At 40.7% G+C, this 21,986-nt stretch overlaps 1 protein-coding gene across 14 annotated transcripts in view; it reads left to right on the top strand.

Moving 5' to 3' along the window:
* Positions 1-21,986, top strand: part of RC3H1 (ring finger and CCCH-type domains 1) — a 101,172-nt gene that overhangs the window by 55,938 nt on the left and 23,248 nt on the right. For 9 of the 14 annotated variants that reach the window (XM_037906471.2, XM_043521564.1, XM_027823649.3 and 6 more), the window contains exons 3-11: positions 3,449-3,569; positions 5,256-5,495; positions 7,545-7,720; positions 9,747-9,947; positions 10,565-10,697; positions 14,639-14,757; positions 16,479-16,591; positions 20,416-20,697; positions 21,003-21,220. In XM_037906471.2, the coding sequence (XP_037762399.1) occupies positions 3,449-3,569; positions 5,256-5,495; positions 7,545-7,720; positions 9,747-9,947; positions 10,565-10,697; positions 14,639-14,757; positions 16,479-16,591; positions 20,416-20,697; positions 21,003-21,220 (1,603 nt within the window). The remainder of the gene's footprint in view (positions 1-3,448; positions 3,570-5,255; positions 5,496-7,544; positions 7,721-9,746; positions 9,948-10,564; positions 10,698-14,638; positions 14,758-16,478; positions 16,592-20,415; positions 20,698-21,002; positions 21,221-21,986) is intronic. The other 5 variants (XM_043521566.1, XM_037906472.2, XM_043521565.1 and 2 more) reach the window with 2 other exon arrangements.

The raw sequence follows: 21,986 nt of genomic DNA, 5'->3' as shown, positions 1-21,986 counted from the left end.
GGTACTTTCCCAGACAGAAGCAGATTGTTACAATGACAGAGGCTTTGTAAGGGAAACGTAGTAGTATTAGAATGATGGTTAATATTGACTCTGCTGGTTAAACTAGTGTCTAGAGATTTGGGAGAAAAGCCATCTGGGGTAGCTCTTATTGTAGCATTTTATGGTAGTGACCAGTGACTGAAGTGGTAAAACATTTAATCCTAAAGCCCTCTTTCACTCAGATATGAAGGAAATTGTATGAGAAAGTTATGACTAAGATTCTTGTTGGGAGGGAGGAAGTAGATTGCAGTTCCAGTATAGTAGTAATACTCTGAGGAAGCCTGGAGGCCATCCTTGATCGCCTGCCAGGATTGAACTTGTTTTTAAGATTTAACTTGTCTTGTAAAATGTGTGCGCACGCGCGTTGTAGTGGTGGGGAAACAAGAATCTTAACCTTTTATGGAGGAGATGACGTTCTTCTGTGTAAACTAGGTTCGGATAATAGAAGTTCAGCTCTTCCAGTTGCTGGAGCTTGTAAATTGCATAAAACAGCTTAATTTTTTTTTTTAACCAACAACAAAAAATTAATGCTTTGTAAATGTTGTGTCACTAAATACTTTTTTGAATGCAAATGCAAAATTTAAGTTGAAAACACACACATCATATTGTCGGAAATATTTGTGGTCATCAGTATGATTATACACTAAAATCTCATTCAGGTAAAGCTCCTCCCCAATAAAGAAACCATATCAAAGCCAGGCAAAAATTTCAGTGTCCCTTGGATGGTTTTGATTTCTGATGAATTAGCTGAAAAAAGAAATCATAAAATCATAGAATATCAGGGTTGGAAGGGACCTCAGGAGGTCATCTAGTTCAACCCCTTGCTCAAAGCAGGACCAATCCTCAACTAAATCATCCCAGCCAGGGCTTTGTCAAGCCTAATCTTAAAAACCTCAAAGGATGGAGATTCCACCACCTGCCTAGGTAACCCATTCCACTGCTTTACCACCCTCCTAGTGAAGAAGTTTTTCCTAATATACAACCTAAACCATCCCCTCTGCAACTTGAGACCATTACTACTTGTTCTGTCATCTGGTATCACTGAGAACAGTCTAGATCCATCCTCTTTGGAACCCCTTTTCAGGTAGTTGAAAGCAGCTATCAAATCCCGCCTCCTTCTTCTCTTTTGCAGACTAAATAATCCCAGTTCCCTCAGCCTCTCCTCATAAGTCATGTGTTCCAGCCCCCTAATCATTTTTGTTGCCCTTTGCTGGACTCTCTCCAATTTTTCCACATCCTTCTTTTAGTGTGGGGCTCAAAACTGGACACAGTACTCCAGATGATGCCGAATAGAGGGGAATGATCACGTCCCTCCATCTGCTGGCAATGCTCCCATTTATACAGCCCAAAATGTCATTAGCCTTCTTGGCAACAAGGGCACACTGTTGATTCATATCTAGCTTCTCGTTCACTGTAACCCCTAAGTCCTTTTCTGCAGAACTGCTGCCTAGCCACTCAGTCCCTAGTCTGTAGCGGTGCAAGGGATTCTTTCGTCCTAAGTGCAGGACTGTGCACTTATCTTTGTTGAACTGCATCAGATTTCTTTTGGCCCAATCCTCTAATTTGTCTAGGTCCTTCTGTGTCCTATCCCTACCCTCCAGCGTGTCTACCTCTCCTCCCAGTTTAGTGTGCTCTGCAAACTTGCTGAGGGTGCAATCCACGCCATCCTCCAGATCATTAATGAAGATAGTGAACAAAACCGACCGTTGGGGCACTCCGCTTTATACCGGCTGCCAACTAGACATGGAGCCATTGATCACTACCCGTTGAGCCCAATGATCTAGCCAGCTTTCTGTCCACCTTATAGTCCATTCATCCAGGCCATACTTCTTTAACTTGCTGGCAAGAATACTGTGGGAGATCATATCAAAAGCTTTGCTAAAGTCAAGGAATAACACATCCACTGCTTTTCCCCCTCATCCACAGAGCCAGTTATTTCATCATAGAAGGCAATTAGGTTAGTCAGGCATGACTTGCCCTTGGAGAATCCATGCTGACTGTTCCTGAACACTCTTCTCTCCTCCAAATGAATGCCTCCTCCTAATGCTTTAAAAAACAAACAAAAAAAACAGCTAACCTATTGTGGTATTAGAGTCTTAGACTAATAACTTTATGCTCCATAGTGTGTGTGTACACCTAGCACAAAGTCACTAGTTGTTAATGGGTTTACAGTCTCGCCCTTTTTGCAAGTGTAGCCTGATACATGTGCTGTTATCATTGTCTCCCTAAACTAAAAATGACAGTAGCCCTAAGTCAGTTCTTCTCAACCAGGGGTACATGAACCCTTCGGGGTACACAGAGGTCTTCCAGGGGGTACATCAGCTCATCTAGATATTTGCCTAGTTTTACAACAGGCTACATAAAAATCAATAGAGAAGTCAGTACAAACTAAAATTTCATACAGACAATGACCTGTTTATACTGCTCTATATACTATACACCGAAATGTAAGTACAATATTTATTTTTATATTCCAATTGATTTATTTTATAATTATATGGTAAAATGAGAAAGTGAGCAAGTTTTCAGTAAGTGTGCTGTTAACTTGTATTTTTATATCTGATTTTGTAAGCAAGTAGTTTTTAACTGAGGTGGAACTTGGGGTTGAGAGCCACTGCCTTAAGTGATTCAAGTTCGGGGAGGAAATAAAGCAATTACATGCATCAGTTTGTGTGCTTCATCTTAGACACAAGTCTAATGTGCAGTGCAGCAGTTTGACTATTTGCCTTTCTATAGAAAATTTTAGAGCAGCCGAGTCCTCAGTGTAGATCTGCACATACCTGCAAACCAAACCAGCTGGTAAGTCTAATTTTAGGCCTGCTAGCTTTGAGTGTCTTTCTAAATATCTTGCTTTAGCATCAAAGACTGATCACCCCAGTACATATGAAACAACTGGTGTGTTCCTTTAATATCTGATATACTGGAGTGTGTTCCAGTAAATTATAAGTGTTCTGCTTTTATCATTTCAGCCACTAAATCAAAATGGTTGTGTTGCCACAAATTCCAAGTAAACTTGAAATCATTGCAAGCTTCAGCATTTCTTTTAAACTTCATTCTAAGGCGTACATTGATATGTGCCACAAGCTTACTAAAGTGCCTTTGTGCTGCCATATAATACAACTAGCTATGTATAGAGAAACTGTTAGACTTTTTAGCATCATCACACAATATGTTTAATATCAAACAATTTTTAAAAGCTTCAGGTTGAAAAAGCTTTTCAAGTGTTAAGAATACCATGGATGAAGTGAAATGTCAAGGGTTCTAAAGCTGGAGCACGTTCCCAAGTTAATGTTGTGGAAAGGTTGGGTAGTTGGGTGTGAGAGAATATTTGACATTAAAGAGCTTGGTATGGTGTGTTTGTGTGTCTGTGCATACTGTGGTGTGTAAGTTTACCTTCATCTGTTTTCAGGTTCCTGAGCAGCAGCCAATTACTTTGTGCAGTGGAGTAGAAGACACCAAACATTATGAGGAGGCCAAGAAATGTGTGGAAGAACTAGCGTTGTACCTCAAACCACTCAGCAGTGCGAGAGGTAAGTCCTGCACTGCCCTACTTCCTTGGAAGGGAGAACTGGTAACAGATAATAGTTCGCAAAAAGAAAAGGAGTACTTGTGGCACCTTAGAGACTAACCAATTTATTTGAGCATAAGCTTTCGTGAGCTACAGCTCACTTCATCAGCTGTAGCTCACGAAAGCTTATGCTCAAATAAATTGGTTAGTCTCTAAGGTGCCACAAGTACTCCTTTTCTTTTTGCGAATACAGACTAACACGGCTGTTACTCTGAAACCAGGTAATAGTTCATCACTTCTTTTAAAAAGACCTTACACCATCAAAATAATTGTAGTTAAACCCGCTTGAGAAAAGGTCAAGTCCTATTAAAGAAATGGATTTTCTAAGCACTAAAGCTATTTCTTTAGTACCGTGGTCCCCAACCTTTCTGTGGGAATAGCATATTCCTATTCCCAGAAGACTGTTGCGGGCGCCAGACACCCCGCCGCCAAAATGCCGCCGAGAAGCCGGCAGCAGCAAGAAGTGTTGCTGCCAAAATGCCGCTGAGAAACGGCAACGCTTCTCGGCAGCATTTCGGCAGGCGGTTCTTCAGTGGTGGCATTTCGGCAGTGGTGTCCTGTGGGCACACACAACTGCCCCGGTGGGTGCTGTTTGGTGACCCCTGCTTTGCGGGGGGGAAGGGGAGATAGATCTTACTCTAAAATCATAGTGATACAAGTCTCTGATAGGTTTTACCTTGTTATAGCTAGTCAAGGCCATCACTATGCTCTTGACCTCCACTAGCTACATCAAGGTAAGTCACCTGTTTCTTGTCTTACCTATCTCACCTTAAAAACTCCATTTTATAGTGAAGATATAACCTGAAACAGGTAAAGTAAAATTTTGTTTGATGTCCCATCGGTCAATCCAGGAAAGTTGGACTTGTATTGTTCAGCTAGCAGATGGGAACAGGAAGTCGAACAACTTCAATGTCATGCTATAACGGGGTGGCTTAACTCTTAGACTGGAGGGCTGGGGCTAGCCAACACTGATTGCACATGTCCTTATATAGGTACTGGATCTGTCTGAGTAATCCTGTTTGAACAATTGTAATAACAATAGAACTCTTTTATTTAAATATCTGTGTGCTGGTCTAGGTGATTGTAAATGTCTATACGTGAGACACCTGCTAGCCAGAGATAGCTAGAAAGGATGAGAGAGACGGAGATGAGGCCCCATCAGTGAGTCTGGGGTATAATCGGTACTAGTGATACTTGGGTTTTTCTTTAAAGCAAACAAACTTTTTGCCTTTTACTAAAGATTTCTACTAGGCTATTCTCTCTAGACCTGCTCAAGGGTTTCATCTTATCTGCCTATGGTTAAAAGGTTTTTAACAAATTTATCTTCACCCCATTCTGAGTCTCCTGGCAAAGCTATGAGCAGCTGAAGCACTAAAGCTGTCTAGTGAGCAGTTTGTTTGTTTTTTCCCTTCAAGCACTGCCTGAAATGAACCTTTCAAAGTTCACAGTGCATTTTTGACAGGTTTGGATGTAGTGTTCAATGTACTAAAATGAAGTGCAGCAGGAGCTGGTTAGAGGATGTTTAAATTGCAAAACACAGAAGTTGAAAGTTGGCTTGGCTAGAAGAATGTGATACCTGTAATGCTTTTAGATAATCCTGTAGAAGGAGAAATTTGGCTCATTGTCTTTGTATGCTTTTTTTCTGAAGGTGTGGGTCTGAACAGTACCACTCAGAGTGTGCTAAGTCGCCCCATGCAGAGAAAGCTTGTGACGCTAGTTCACTGCCAGCTAGTAGAGGAAGAAGGGCGGATCAGGGCCATGCGTGCAGCACGGTCACTGGGTGAAAGAACAGTCACAGAGCTCATTCTTCAACATCAAAACCCCCAGCAACTCTCTTCCAACCTCTGGGCTGCAGTGAGGGCCAGGGGCTGTCAGTTCCTTGGGCCAGGTATGTATCCATGAGACCACTAGTTCTTCTGCAGTAGCAGGATTCAGGGATTGGAGAAAAAAAGATGGCTGGAAACTGCCTTGGCAGTGTTATTCGGCGGGGGCTTCTCTTCAGATATTTTGCAGTAGGTCTTCTGACTTAATGGTAACTTTGAACTATTTGTATTGTCTTTCAAATATTTTTAGGGCTTATTCTGTCTTTTGTTGTTTTTGCAAAGCTCAAAAAAATCTGATGTCTTTAGTTGTTGACATGAACAGAGAAGACTGAGTAGTTTGCCTCAAGGTGGAGAGGTTTAAATCCGTGATTTTTAAAATTACTAACTTTAATCATGGGTTAAATCAGCGAGCAGGAAACCTTCATTTAAGTGATTAATTTGCACTTGTACTTTAGGAAAGAGAAAAGACAGGTTGATAGTCATTAAAACATATTGATTTGCAACTAAATAAAGCTTCTACACTAAATTTAGTGGTACTTTTCACTCGCCAGGAGAGTACACAATATCTATACATGGCTATAAAAGCAATTATAACTAAGGTTAAGATTTTGTCATGGTTATTTTTAGTAAAAGTCAGGGATAGGCTGTGGGCAATAAACAAAAATTCACAGTCTGACTTTTATGAAAAATAATGGGCCATGGGAGGGGGCTGACAGGGAGTGACTGAAGCTGGGGGGGGCAGGGAGTGGGGGCAGCACATTGCTGCTCCTGGCGGTCTCCTGCCCCCCAAGAACTCAGGTGGAAAAGGTCACACAGGTCTCTGGAAGTCATGGAATCCATGACCTCTGTGGCATAACCTTATCCTTAATTGTAGTTTAAGGTACATATTCTTTATGTTTTTACTATGTTAGAAAATGGTGAATGGTGCATTTTTTAATTTACTAAATAATTTAATTTTTACTTGTTGTTTGTGTACACCTGCATTTGGATGGAAATTAAAATTAAGTGCATAATTAAAAAATTTTTTTTAGTTAAATATAACTACCTTAATGTGTTTGTATACATCAGAGAAAAGGATTATCAAAACATGTTTTGCATTTATAACTGATTTATTAAACAAAGGAAATATCTGTAGCTAGTGACTTGAACTGATTCTTTCTAGTGATCACATCCTTCAAGATTTTAGGACTGGTAGATTTCATCCTCTTGTACCTCGTTTTTATTCATATATTGGAAAAGGAAAAAAAGCTTTCCTGCTTTTACATCTCCCAGTTTATTTCTCAACTTTGAATGAATTAGTCAGTGAACTGAACTAGTTGAAATAAACTGAATTAAAATACTCTGTACCTGCAGACAAGGCTCTTGCTGTCAAAAGCTGGTCTAGCACTTCAACAAACTTCTGCGAGTTCAGTGATTCGACGTTCTTTAAAACTTTGGCAGCAAGCATGTAGTGGTTGAATTATTTTAATTTAGTTTAAATAATTGTAATAGATTAGAATAAGTTTAGGCCTTAATATAGGCTCTCATAATTAAAAATTTATTTTAAATAAGTTTATTTTTAAAAGGAAACATTTATTTAAGTTTAAAAATCTATTTTTTGTCAACCCTGGTTTGCCTCTTCAATTTGTTCTCGTTTTGGAAGAACATAGCCCTAGTGAGGAGAGCACAGCATTAGGGATGAATAGATATGAATTTTTTTTCTTTTTGCTCTGCCCCTGACTTGTGTGCCTAGCCCTCCCCTGAAAATGGGGGATTCCTTTTTCCTCCTAAGCTCGTAAAAAGAGAGGGCTGGACACACTCCATCTGCTGCTCTGTAACATGGGACCAACAAGCTGGGGGGCTCTGACTGCAGCGGGATGGGAGGTAGTTGAGAAGTTTGGTGCTTAGGCAGCTGGTTTGCTGGTACCTATCCCTGCACCCTCCTTCCATTATTAATGCAAGGGTGTTGAAAGTGTCTTCCACATGCCCTACTACTTTCTGGGAGCTTTGGAGTGACTTTGCCTGCCCCTTTCGGTTACCTACTGCACCCATTTGTAGGGAAAGCATGTTATTAATGCAAGATCATTCTTGGTTTGTTTCATTTTTTTTTTCTTTTTTTGCTTTGTATTTTCCAGCAATGCAAGAGGAAGCACTGAAGCTGGTTCTGCTGGCTCTGGAAGATGGATCTGCTTTGTCACGAAAGGTCTTGGTTCTCTTTGTAGTGCAGAGATTGGAGCCACGATTTCCTCAAGCTTCTAAAACCAGCATTGGGCATGTTGTCCAGCTTCTTTACAGAGCCTCCTGCTTCAAGGTATGAAGTAAACCCTGCGTATAGGTTCCACAATACAAAGAAGATTTACTTGCTATATCCCAGAAAATGCTAAAAGACCTCATTAAATTTGGAACCACACTCCAATCTGTCCTGCAAATGAAGAAGGCTTTTATTTGCTTGCATCTTTTGAATTTATAGTTATGCTATAAATTAGTTATCAGTGGTTATTCATTATCAGTTGTTCAATCAAGCTGGGCGGGCATATAGAGCGGGGTCCCACAGGGATCATTTCTGGATCCGGTTCTGTTCATTATATTCATAAATGTTGTAGATAATGGCAGAATGAGTACACTAATAAAGTGTGCAGATAATACCAAGCTGGGAGGGGTTGCAAATGCTTTGGATTAAAATTCAAAATGATCCGGACAAACTGGAGAAATGGTCTGAAGTAAATAGGATGAAATTCAGTAAGGACAAATGTAGAGTACTGCACTGAGGAAGGAACAGTCAATTTCCCACATACAAAATGGGAAATGACTGCCTGGGAAGGAGTACAGTAGAAAGAGATCTAGGGGTTTATAGTGGATCACAAGCTAAATATGAGTCAACAATATTGCGGGCACGCACAGAGCAAAAAAAAAAATCAAACATCGTTCTGGGATGTATTAGCCGGAGTGTTGTAAGCAAGACACAGGAAGTAATTCTTCCCTTCTACTCTGCACTGATAAGGCCTCAGTTGGAGTATTATGTTCAGTTCTGGGTGCCACATTTTAGGAAGGATGTGGACAAATTGGAGAAGATCCAGAGGAGAGCAGCAAAAACAATAAAAGATCTAAAAAACATGACCTATGAGGGGAGATTAAAAAAAAAAAAAAAACCCATTTTTTTCAGTCTGGAGAAGAGAAGAGTGAGGTGGGACGTAAGTTTTCAAGTACATAAAAGGTGTTAGAAGAGGAGGGTGAAAAATTGTTGTCCTTTAACTTCTGAGGATAAGACAAAAAGCAGTTGGCTTAAATTGCAGCAAAGGTGGTTTCGACTGGATTTAGGGAAAAACTTCCTAACTGTCAGGATGGTTAACCATGGGAGCAAATTGCTTAGGTAGGTTGGGAAATCTGTCATTGGAGATTTTTAAGAACAGGTTAGACAAAATCTTGTTAGGAATTATCTAGTTATGATATAGTCCTGCCTTGAGTGCAGGGGACTGGACAAGAGAACCTACTGAGGTCTATTTCAGTTCCACGCTTCTGTGATTCTATGATTAAATGTATGACACTTGTACTTTCAGAATGGGTCTCATTTGTGAAGTCCCGAGAGTTCAGAGAGTTCACGGAGCGGGACTTTGGCTGTAATTTGGTTTTAAGTTGCAAGTGAAATGCAAGGTTGGGGTCAGAGTAGGTCATAGTGGATGAACAGTATCAAAACCACCAAACAAATTAGCTTATTTTCTGTCTGCTTAGGAGAGACTTGCTGGTAGAATACCCTAGGATATGTTGACTGAGTTGTATGTATGGTGGTTAGGATTGAACTAGTGTGGGGTGCTGCACATCAAGGGTGAGATTCATTGGTAGAGCTGCATAAGGGAAGCCTATGCTGTTGCTGACACCATGTTTTTATAGTATGTCCATTCTTTGCACAAAAATTCACCAAAATGAAGTTACAATGAAAAGAGACTAAATTGAAATTGTATTGCGTTGTTGCTGCTGGTGAAAGATTTCCACGATGAAGTGAAGGATCTCAGGCACCATGGTGATGGGTACCAGTGTAAAAATCTAGAATGCAACACTTCTCTCTCTAACATCTGGAATCAGGCCTTAAGTCACTGATCTATACATCTGAGTTAATGTATTCCATAGCATTTCAATATATGAATATAGGAAAGCTTATCCCTTATTAGTCAGGAGAAACCGTTCTCATTTGTTGGTGTTTACTGTGTAGCATTGTGATATTAATACTATTTTGGGAGGAGGAAACTTGGTACTAATCTAAGAATGTATTTGCTCTGAGCTTGGCACTGCCATCTGATTTATCCCTGGCTCATTGTGATGGGCAACTTTCTCCCCTTCAGGTGACTAAACGTGATGAGGACTCCTCCCTGATGCAGTTGAAGGAGGAGTTCCGTACCTATGAAGCTCTGCGAAGGGAACATGATTCCCAGATTGTGCAGATTGCCATGGAAGCAGGTTTACGCATTGCACCGGATCAGTGGTCCTCGCTGCTATATGGAGACCAGTCCCACAAATCCCACATGCAGTCCATCATTGACAAGGTAAAGCCACCTCAAATCAGCCCAACCATCTGTTCTCTTCCCCAGCTGTTTTGTAACCTAATACCTCGTCGTGAGTCGATGAAGGGCTATTCTACATTTGAAATGTTACAGTGGTACAGCTGGAGCACTTCAGTGTATCTACTCACTACAGTGATGGAAGTTCTCCCATCATCATAGTTAATCCACTTCCCATAGAGGTGGTAGCTAGGAAGAATTCTTATTACTGTTACCTTGTCATCCGACCCCCACCTTCCTTTCTTTTCTTTATTACACTTATGTTAAATTAGATTGCCAACTTCTTGGTCCAGAGGCCAAAGAAAGCTTTGGGCCTTTAGGAGAGGTCTAGCACAATGGAGCTTCAATTCTTGTTAGTGTCACTGGATGCTGCTGGAATATAAATGACTTAGAACATCCAGGGAGAACCAAAGCCTCTGGTGTATCTTTGGTTGAGGTGTAGTCTTTCATATTGAAGAAAGGGGAGCACATGGTGAAGAAATCATCTTGGGTGAAAATGAAATGAAACAATTGGAAAGTGACTCTGTGACATAGTGGAGCAGCCTGCAGAAGCAGTGAGGGCTGCCTTGCCTGTAGAAAGTTAATTGTTACAATTTTTTAAGTTGCAGACCCCAGCCTCATTTGCACAGAGTGTTCAAGAACTAACCATTGCTCTCCAGAGGACTGGAGACCCAGCCAACCTGAACAGGCTTCGACCTCACCTAGAGCTCTTGGCAAATATTGACCCTAGTCCAGGTAAACCTGTTAGCATCTTGTAAGGTCATAGTAGTGTCTGCTTTAACGGAATGGCCTTACTGTATTAGCTGTTTAATCAAAAACTCTGTGTCTTGAATTTTTCCCGAGCAGTTTGTTTTCATCTTGAATATTCTCTACAGTGGTAGGTTCTCAGAATTTTGGACTACACACTTTTTTTTTATTATTATTATTATTTTAAATCAGAAGGCATTTTCCATGAAAGAATTATTGAGGAATCTTAATCCTAATACTCTGGAACTACATAGAGTAGGAAAAGGTCAGGCTAGATAGACAAGCAGTTTGTTTTTTGTGGGAAGTGTCATGCCATTTTGCTGGCTACTCAGAAATTTTGAATGGCTGAAGTCCTCCAAGATCACAGAATGGAAGAGGGAACCCTTCAGGGGAAAGGAAGTGGGGAGAAAGAAAGTAGGGACTGGGAAGGGGAATCCAAGTTGTGGGGAAGGCAGAAGAAAAGGCAGATTGGAGAGGGAACTTGAGGGGAAGGGGAGTGGATTGGAGAGGAGAGGAGAAAATAAATGGTAGAGGTTAGGTGGGTACCTGAGAGGGGAACCTAGGCACATGTGGCTGAAGACTGCTCTACCCACCTGTAAAATAAAATGTATAGCCTTAAATCTACTCACTAGTGGTGAGTGGGAAGCTTTCCCCAGTGAGTGTGGAGGCCTAAGCTATCTATTACTACAGGAACTGATAAGGGGTTTTGGTTGTTTGTAAAGTTGACTCTTGTGGTTGCAAAGAGAACCTTCAAAATATGGACCAGTCAGTGCTTAGCAACCAAAAATGCAGTGCTTTCTTCCTGAATCTGCCAAAGAGCTCTGCTACTGCTGTTTACACCTGTGGGAAAGAAAAGTAGAGTGAATTTGACAGCATTGCTGCTATTTAATCCCTGGCAACGCTGGAATTATCAAGTACCATGGCAGTGTTCTGGGCAGTGGCAGCTGCTGCTACTTGAGAAAACGAAGACACAGAAGAGAATTGAGGAGAGAATAACAAAATAACATAAGGTGACTGCAGGACTATTGGTCATGGAAATCCTCCCCTTTTAAGCACACAGGTAGGGTGCGGGGGAGAATATCAGATCTTCCCCCTGCCTGCTTCCTACTCTGGGGCAGGGAGAAAGGACAGAAATCTCTTTTTCACTTTCTGGAACTACAGGAGGGCAGAAATTCAAATGTATCAGATACCTACTAGACAGAGGCTGATTATAGAAGATGGAGTCATCAGTGCCCCTCCTTTTCCCCAGCAGATGAGTCTTCAATGGATCTAGACTTACCTTGATGATGTGCCTGGACCCAACTTACATTTTTCATAAATATACTAGCTAGAAGGTGTCTGATAAATTAAAGATTTGATGGGTGTAATAGATTTTGAGACTCAGTGTATGTAGAGCACTTTGAGATCCACTGATTCAAGGCACTGTGTGTGTGCATGCGTGCGCTCGCACCCAGTGGTATTATCTTCTGCTGGATTAGGTTAAATAGCTGGAAGAGAAATCAACCAGATAAAAGAATAAATATCTATTCTGGCTGATGGCTCATAGTTACTGATTCTGTCATGTATTAAATAGTGGTTGATTTGTGGAGTTGTATTGTTTCACATCTCGGGGGGGGGAGAGAGAGTGTAACTTGTGGTGTTTTACAATGAGTGCCTCTCTAGATGATCTAGGACAGGGGTTCCCAAATTATGTTAAGTGTATCCTGGGGTGGTTCGTGAGACATCTTGGGCGGGGGAAGGGGGATAATGCAGGAAAAACTATGTAATGGTGAGTTTTAATTTATTTATTAATTTATTGCATTTTCATAATAGGCTTCTCAGATTAAGCTTTAAAATTGTGGGAATTTTATATAAAATACAATACAGTAGAACCTCAGTTATGAACACTGGAAATGGAGGTTGTTAGTGTCTCTGAAATGTTCATAACTCTGAACAAAAAGTTGTTCTTTCAAAAGTTTGTAACTGAACATTGACTTAATACAGCTTTGAAACTACTATGCAGAAGAAAAATGCTGCTTTTAACCATCTCAATTTAAGTTACACAAGCACAGAAAGTTTCCTTACCTTGTCAAATCTTTTTTAAACTTTCCCTTTATTTTTAGTAGTTTACTTTTAACTCGGTACTGTACCATATTTGCTTCTTTTTTTTTGGTCTCTGCTGCAGTCTGATTGCTTTCTTTGAATTCCAAATGACGTGTGTGTTGACTGGTCAGTTCATAATTCTGGTGTTCATAATTCTGAGGTTCTACTGTAATTTACTTCAAGAGAACGCAGATACAGAGATGCTGATGTACAGAGCCCTCACCTCCATTCACCGTACAGCATGGGCTCAGTTGCCCAGCAACTGTCCAGTCTAACTGAAATCAGAACTTAATCAGGGTTTGGGTGTTTTTTCTGGTTGTATATGTTGCTCTATAACTATTGTGACCAAGTTCTTGCTCTACCTTGGTGGGTCTTGCGCTTATTGGCGGATTTGCTCGCCTTGGAGCTTCATGGCAGCCCTCAGCTTGGCCGTTTTTCTGAATTCACGGTTCAGGTCGACGACTCCTGTGTCTGACCAGGAGTTCGGAGGATTTGGGGGGAACCCGGGCCCGCCCTCTACTCCGGGTTCCAGTCCAGGGCCCTGTGGAATGCAGCTGTCTAGAATGCCTCCTGGAACAGCTGTGCGACAGCTACAACTCCCTGGGCTACTTCCCCATGGCCGCCTCCCAACACCTTCTTTATCCTCACCATAGGACTTTCCTCCTTGTCTCTGATAATGCTTGTACACCTCAGTCCTCCAACAGTCCGCGTTCTCACTCTCAGCTCCTAGTGCCTCTTGCTCCCAACTCCTCACATGCACACCACAAACTGAAGTGAGCTCCTTTTTAAAATCCAGGTGCCCTGATTAGCCTGCCTTAATTGATCCTAGTAGCTTCTTGATTGGCTGCAGTGTTCTAATCAGCCTGTCTTAATTGTCTCCAGAAGGTTCCTGATTGTTCTGGAACCTTCCCTGTTACCTTACACAGGGAAAAGGGACCTACTTAGCCTGGGGCTAATATATCTGCCTTCTATTACTCTCCTATAGCCATCTGGCCTGACCCTGTCGCACTATATTTGTATGTAACAGTGAAATATGGACAAATGGCTAAAGAGCAGTAGTGTTAAGAAGAATAAAAAATATCAGTGATGAGAAGGGTAGGAGTATGCAGGCAGCTGGTAGATCTAGAAGGGTGTACTCAATAAGAAGTTTGGGAACCTCTGATCTAGGGTAATGTTGGCCTTTGTAGATAATATTGCCTAAAATAATGTCTGTGTGATATAGGGCCTTGCGGAGGTAGCATGCATCTGGAGGACAGGCCCTGTCCTGCAGAAAAGACCCTGCTTCCAAAAACAATCCACTTCCAATGCACCAAACACTAACGTACATCAGAGCTGTTCCGTCACAGTTAGATACATTAAACCAATATGTTTTGGTGCAGCATTTTTAAAATGAGTTGTACAAAAGAGTGGTGTGAAAACGAAGAATTTGATCAAGTATTTTCTGTGCAAAAGACTTGTGTACTTGTCAAGTTTCTATAGTACTGTCAAAATCAAAATATGTGCAGTGATTTTACTTGTCAGTCTGTCAAAGCTGAACTAGGAACTAAAGCACCAGTGTTTCCTGAATTTTTTTTTCTAACATGCCGGATACTGGCTTGCTGATTTATGTAACTTGTTGTGCAGCTCAATTCTCTGACATTATAATTTTCGTTCTTTAAATGATCAATACAGAGACTCCGAGTGTTTTTTTTTTTTTTGTTGATTCCTGGTAAAGCGCTCCTTGAGGTTTGCTACTTAAATTTTTGTGTATTTTGGGTTTTTTAACATTGAAATATTCTTGATAACTAGTTGTGGAAACACCTTAATTTTAATTGTAAGAAATGTTCTGTTTCTTGTGAATGCTGCAGATGCCCCACCCCCAACATGGGAACAACTAGAAAATGGATTAGTTGCTGTGAGGACAGTGGTACATGGACTAGTTGATTACATTCAGAATCACAGCAAGAAAGGAACAGATCAGCAGCAGGTAAAGACTGGAACATTAGGAATCTGGGAAACTATTAGCCTCTAAACTTTGGTTGGAGCAAATGGCACAGATTTATTTGTATGTGACCTGGCTTCAAATATACTTCAATAAAACTAGTTTGGGAGTCTCATTGTAGTGCCTCGTGAGTATTGTCCTCTACAGGCAATCATCTCACACATCTTTGCACAATAGATCAGGATGAAGAGAAGAAAATCTAATCCATCTGAAGCTACAGGGAAATCAATAGCAAACCCCTTTCCAAAAAAAAAAAAAAAATCTTTGTGCCAATGTTGCTTTTTTTAAAAACTGGCATATTTCACACATGAGGTGGCACCTTTTGAGGGACGCAATACCAGTACTTCTTGCTTGTAATGGTTCTGTAAAGCTTAAACACTTGGAACTCGAGTGAAGTGCTATTATAAATCCCCAAACTGAAAACCTTTGTTTCAAGAACTAACTGAGGAGGCTAAACAGTGTTGTTACCTATCACATAATTTACCAAACCTCATAGTCTTTAAAGCAAGGAGCTGCAAGGGGGATCAAAATTAGCATTAGAATGGGATTGTAACTGCAGCCTTTGTGTGGAGGCCATCAGCTAACCATAGTTTTCATGCACAGCTGGGACAAGAAACCAAATCCTCCTACCTCCCAAAAAGCAGGTGTGTGCCACATAGCTAGCAGAGCTCTGTTGCTCATGTCTGATAGACATTTCCTTCCATTTTTTCTTATGTACAACTAGCCAGTAGGCTCACATACACCATACACTATTCAGTTCCCATTGAAGTAAATAGTGGTGATGGGGAACTTCAAAATCCCACTGACCTCCATGGGACCAAGATTGGCTCCCAAAATGTTCACCCAAAAATAATTTAATTTTTATTTATCAACTACTATGTTGTTCAGATACAGCCAGCACAGGAATTTTCAGTGAGAGGTAACTAATATGTGAAGTTCAAAGGTGGTAGTAATGGGCCATTATTGAGATAGAGGGAGACTCAAGTAAAGCGTTAAACTGGTAAAATTTCAAGTATGGGATAACTTGTTAATCTGTAACTCAAAAACAGCTTGTTGAATTTTCTGCAGGCTTTGAAGAACCCTTTCCCTTTGCCTGCTAAGTAAAAATGGCCATTTTAAGATAACTAAGATTAATGTAGATTAACATTAAAATCAGTTAGGTATTTGGGTATGGGTGTTAATTTAGCAAGTTTTCTGCCCTCAATGTGAAATTCTGGCTTGTTTCAATGATGATACTTGCTTCCACGGTACTTGATGGTGTTTTAGCCCCAACACTCAATCTGTGATTACTAAGTGTTTTTTTTAGTAATGTGAAAAGAGACACCAAGCTGCTTTCAGAACTGCCAGTAATGTTTTGTCCACACTTGTTTGTTATCTGAACCCACAGGCTGTTCCAATCCAGCCTCAATAAATAGTTTTGTTTATGTAATCACTGATATGGATGAGTCCTTTAAATCTGGCACTGGATCTGCTGACATAGTACCTCATCCTGAGTACAGTGTACAGTCGTATCAAATTATCATACACACAAGTCCTTCAGTTGCTTATCTCACCCTGCAGTCATCTCTGAATAAATTTTGTCAATAATTATTCACTTTGAACATCCTATTTTATTGAGAGCATGGTAGTCTAAAGTACCCTCTTGGTTAATTCCATGCATTAATTTATACTCAAGTGCCTTATTTTGTTGTCTTTACTCTTCATAGCCTCCTCAACACAGCAAGTATAAGACATATATGTGCCGAGACATGAAGCAGAGAGGAGGGTGTCCCCGTGGAGCCAGCTGCACCTTCGCACATTCGCAGGAGGAATTAGAAAAGTAAGAGTGCCTTGTATAGTGAAAACCTTTCCTTGCCTTTTTTCCCCTGCCATTATCAATGGAAACCATTTATCAGAATTGTGAGAATGAGGAAGGGGGGTGGGTGAGTGTGTTTTACCAGTTAAGAAGTTTTTCTGGTGTTTTCTTAAACTCGCTTTGCCTTGTTTGGCAGTAATACAGCTATGAACAGTTAAAAATCCTGTAGCAAGCATACTTAGTGCATTAAGAAAAGGAGTACTTGTGGCACCTTAGAGACTAACAAATTTGTTAATATCTAAGGTGCCACAAGTACTCCTTTTCTTTTTGCTGATACAGACTAACACGACTGCTACTCTGAAACTTAGTGCATTGTTTTTCTTCCTGATTTTAAACATACTTCCAAAGTGCGCTGCTTTGACTGTTCCCAAGTGTTTTTCTCGTTACCTCAATTTTATAATCAGGTGAGAGAGGAAGGTTGGAGCTGATAATCCTTCAAATCTTCAGCTCTTTCTTGGTCTTGTACCTTAAGCTTTTACACTACCTTGAAGAGCTTGAAACTCAGGGTTAACCTTGCTCAGAGCTCTCTTCTTGCAACAGTAACTCTGTTGAACTTGTCATTTACACAGTGGCTTATAAACCAGGAAAGCTAATGTTAACAACATAATGAAATGCCATCTGTGCAAGTGAATCCTGGGATAAATAAATTATAGAAGCTGTAGTTTTAGAGAGAGCTGAATATTTGAAAGAGCAGAATTGTGTTGGTCTAAATGTCTCAGGTTGGGGTTTTTTTGGACTTTTTAAAAGCTAAGCAGTGATGATGCTTTTAAAGACTAGAATTTCATTCTATAGTTCAAAATTTATATTTTATATGGCTTATTTCTCAAAACTTTTGCATTTTGGGCTGAAATTACTCATGAGTGTTCTCAGCCCAAAGGTTACTTTTTTTAACTTGGAGAAATACCAGTTTGGATATTCAGAAATGTTACTTCATGGTCATGGTCATGTTTTAATTTTCTCTTTAAAATTAAAAAAGAGAGAGGAAAAAATGCCAAATTTTGATTGTATAAAATTAATGAACCACAGTTGTGCCCTCTTATACATTAGAATAAGATCTCTTTGGGAGGGAATGCTTTACAGCTTGATAGAATACTGTACTCAGAGTTTGGAACCTAATTATCTTCAACTGTGTGTTCTTCTCTACTCCTAACCATGGCTCTACCTGTCATCCTCACAGGTTGTCATGGTATATAGATGAACTTTGATAGATGAAACAGGGAAGAGGCTAACATACCAGATGTGGATATCTCATGTAGTTTGATCAGCTATGACACATAATTAGTAAAAGTCCTATGCCGTCATTGTGATGGAAACAGTTTTCTTTTCCTTCACTGTGGTGTCCATAAAGTACTGATTGGAAAAGCTGTTCTAGACCGTTGGTATTCTGGTGAATCCAGGTTACCTCAGCTCTGAAACAGTTGAGTATATGTGCTGTTATTTCCAGGTGTTTTGAAGGTGGCGTCTATTGTATCCAGACTCAATTGGCAGCTTCAGTGGCAGTAGTTCTGTTTTGGGAGGGGGAAAATGTCACCTCATCTTGAGTTTCAAATTGTGTGCTCACTGAAGTTCTAAAGGTGGCTGGATAACTTTGAGCTGTTTCTGATCTGTGCCTTTCCCTTCTGCTGAACTCCAGTGAAGAGCTATTTGATTCATTATTAGAATTAGAGGGTCAGTGCTTTCCTAAAAGAGAGAAGAAAGGTGTCAGCATATCTTAAATGAACTCTTGCTAGAGACCTGCTCAAGAAACTAACTGCCTCTTGCTGATTGTCTCCTGTGTAGCCTTTCTTTTTAGAGGAAAGTTGTAGTGAAGCAGCTCTGGTAATGCCTGGAGTCCTCAGGCTTCTGTGGGCCCATTCCAAACTTGGTTTCACAACGGCTTATGAGATAGTCAGCACCCTGGTTTCATTAGTGGATTATCCTCTCTGGCAGTAGGCAAAGACCAAATGTCCATGTTTCAAGTATATTAGCTGCCTTTGAGACTTGGTATATTTGCAGACTACAACAGGGATTCATGGGACTGCCTGAATGGCTTTTTCCTCTGAGCGAAAAAAATACCACCAGAGGGTGGTATTGTACAACTGCTATTCTTCTTCTTGAAGGCTTTCTCATGTGATGTGCCACAAGGATCCATTCTGTCACATTTTGTTGAATATGCGTGAGACTGTTGGGAACATGAGGTGTTCCAGCCTGCAGTGCTTTGTGTGCTAATGAGACTGTTCTACAGCTCCTTTTCATCATATCCAAATGATGTACACTCTACATTCCCTGTCTAGATGAAATTGGGGCTGTCTGGCTGAAGTTTAACCCAGATGAGACCTTCGTGATGCTGGCTGGCAGAGGGTTGAGTTACAGCCAGAGGAGATGGAAAAGTTGATGTATGTTCCCTTGATTAGAAGGGTTTGGGCCTGCCTTCTGTTAGTGAGCTGTGCGTTCTTTTGGTCCTGATGAATCCTCACCTGCTTTTGAATGGATTAGTAGTAACAACAAACAGTGCTTTTTTTTTTTTTTTTTTAAATCTAAGCTTGGCAAAACTACAACTGTTCCTCTCAATGCAAACTTCAGCAGCGTTACCTGTGCCCTTATCACCTCTAGATTGGATTACTATTGTGCTGTGCTTGCACCTACATCTGAAGACCTCTGAGAAAACTCCCTAGGGCAGAATGCAGCTCTCCACTTTTTTCAGTGGCATTTCTTGCAATCTTGGCTGCAGTGTTGAGTCTGCATTAGCTTCTGATTTTGCTTTTGGGTGCCATTCAAGGTGCTGGTTTTGATTTATAAAATCCTTTTAAGTTTTTGAGTCTGCCTTTGTAGGAAATTCTTATTGTTCAGTCCAAATAGTAGAGACCAGTTGTTGTGTTTAAGCTAACACACCTCCAGATTTTAATAACTGAGCTGATGCCAGGATATCTTTAGTAAAGGGCATTCACCTGGAATTCACTCTGGGCTGGTCCAACAGAGCTCTAGTCTGCTGGTTTTCAGGGCACACACATAAAGCTCATATTTGCTCAGGCTTTTTTCCAGAGGAAGTGGAGTTAGATTTATTTGAGGGTGGGGAGGTTTGGATTTTTATCTTTGAATCTTAAGAAATCACTCAGTTTATTTTGCAGTGCAAATTGTGTGTTGAATATTGTGCATGCACTTAGGGATCTCAGCATATTTTGCAAATGTTCTAAAATAAAATGTGATCACACAACACTGAGTGAAGTGACCTATTAGGCAAATAGTAGGATAGAAGAGTGTTTTTTTTCCCCTGTATTTTTTCATTCAGTAATGCTGTGTAAATAAACTAGATTGTATACTGTCTATTGTGACCCTTTTCCTAAAACCCTAACTGCACAGATATAGTATTTTGAACACCTGAATGTATGTTGTTCCCATGTAAATGAAGACCCTATTCTTGTAATGTATATATGCAAAGAGAGAACCAAGTTCAGTTTACTGTGGAAATCTTAACTCTGAAATCCCTGGAACACTTTGTCATTTAAAAAAACCTATCCTTAATATTGCATTACAACTTTTTTTGCATCTAAATATAGGCACATAATCTTTGCTGAATATGTAGTATACATACTCATTCTTCTGAAAGAAAACATTTTGCTAACATTTTGTTCAAATAGCACCAAGAAACTCCAGTCCACCAGATATTAGCAATAAATTTCTGGCAAAGCTTCAGGAAGCTTGAATTAAAAATTGAAGCTCTTTCTGTAGCACCTATGTGAAAAATCTTGAAACCCAACTCCTTCTAGTTTCTTGTTTCATTTTTTGGTGTGTGATTTCTTTTTCTGAAGATTTCGTAAAATGAACAAACGCCTGGTTCCCAGAAGACCCCTGAGTGCCTCCTTGGGCCAGCTAAATGAGGTGGGCCTGCCTTCAGCAGCTATCCTCTCGGATGAAGGGGCAGTGGACTTGCCCAGTAGAAAATCCTCTGCCTTGCCGAATGGGATTGTGTCTACAGGCAGCACAGTGACGCAGCTTATCTCCCGAGGGACCGACTCCAGCTATGATTCTGCTCTGAAGCCAGGGAAGATCGACCACCTGAGCAGCAGTGCTCCTGGATCCCCTCCTGACTTGTACGGATCTTCCTAACTATTGTTCGAAGTGTCGTTTGTGTAAATGTGTGATGGAGGAAATATAAGGGACAGTAAATCCATTCTAGAAATGAAACGACAATTTTCCTGCCTTGCACCTTTAGTGATTAAAAATGGCCTAGGAAAAAAAAGATGCTTTACTTCCTGCTTTTTATAAGGAAAAGTGGTGAGAGCCATCAAAAGATGGAGCTTTGAAATCATACAGTGTTTAGTCATGTTCAGTATTGAAAGCACATCAAGCTGTATGATGTGGCCTAATCATGATTGATGTCTTCCTTCTACTTTAGGCTGGAGTCTGTCCCCAAGAGCTCTATTTCTGCCTTACCAGTGAACCCCCACCCTGTGCCCCAGAGAGGACCGACAGACCTGCCTCCAATGTCTTTCTCCAAGCAACCCCAAATGGTATCACGAGGATCACAGTTGTATCCTGCTCAACAAGCAGATGTGTTTTATCAGGATCCTAGAGGAGCTGCCCCACCATTTGAGCCATCACCTTATCCACAAGGTAAGAGTGTTGGGATCAGTCTTTTTTTCCCTCCCCTCTCTTTTCTTCCCCCACCTCCTTCCCCCCCTTCCCATATTGGTTCTTTGCCTGTGCTCCCCCACTCACCAGTGATTTAACCTCTTCAATTTTGGGTTTTCCTGTGGGGGCATGAAGGATAAATGCTTAATGTGCTAACAGCATAGTAAAATGGAAGTCCAGCATGGAGAAAAGGTGTACTTTAGTGGTAGAAATTTTTTTCAGCCGAAATAATAAATTTCTTATGCGATAGCATTCAGCCAGTCACATCCAGAGGGGATTTTGTGCCCTTAAATGAGAACTCACTCTTCTGGTTTTTGTTAAGTTTGCGCTCATCCAGCATCATAAAGTCTCTTTTGCCACATTAAAAAAGTGGATGAGATGAAGTGAAGATCACAAGGTGTTGTGGAAAATGGGAACAGTACCTACCCAGTCAGGGTGTTTATAAAACTTCATTCATGTTAAAATATTTTGAGGTACTCAGATGAAAGGTTCATGGCTTCTGCAGAAATATTTGCACCAGAGTGATGAATGTGGACAAGGAGTGGAAGCCACAGGAATAGTTTTGAAAAGAGAACAAAAGGGCATTTCTGGGGGAGGAAGAAACTGATGGAGATGGTAAGGATAAGAGAAGGAAGTACCGTTTTGAAGAGCGGATTCTCATGATTGAACATGAGTCAGGCTGAGGAGAAGTAGAAATAAGGAAGGGAAAATTAGTGTGAGGGGGAAAGAGATGGAAGGAGTGCAATAT

Source organism: Chelonia mydas, chromosome 8 (genome assembly GCF_015237465.2).
Source record: "Chelonia mydas isolate rCheMyd1 chromosome 8, rCheMyd1.pri.v2, whole genome shotgun sequence".
NCBI lineage: Eukaryota > Metazoa > Chordata > Testudines > Cheloniidae > Chelonia > Chelonia mydas.
The sequence above is the reverse complement of the archived record's forward strand: the minus strand, read 5'-3'. Positions and strand labels throughout refer to the sequence as shown.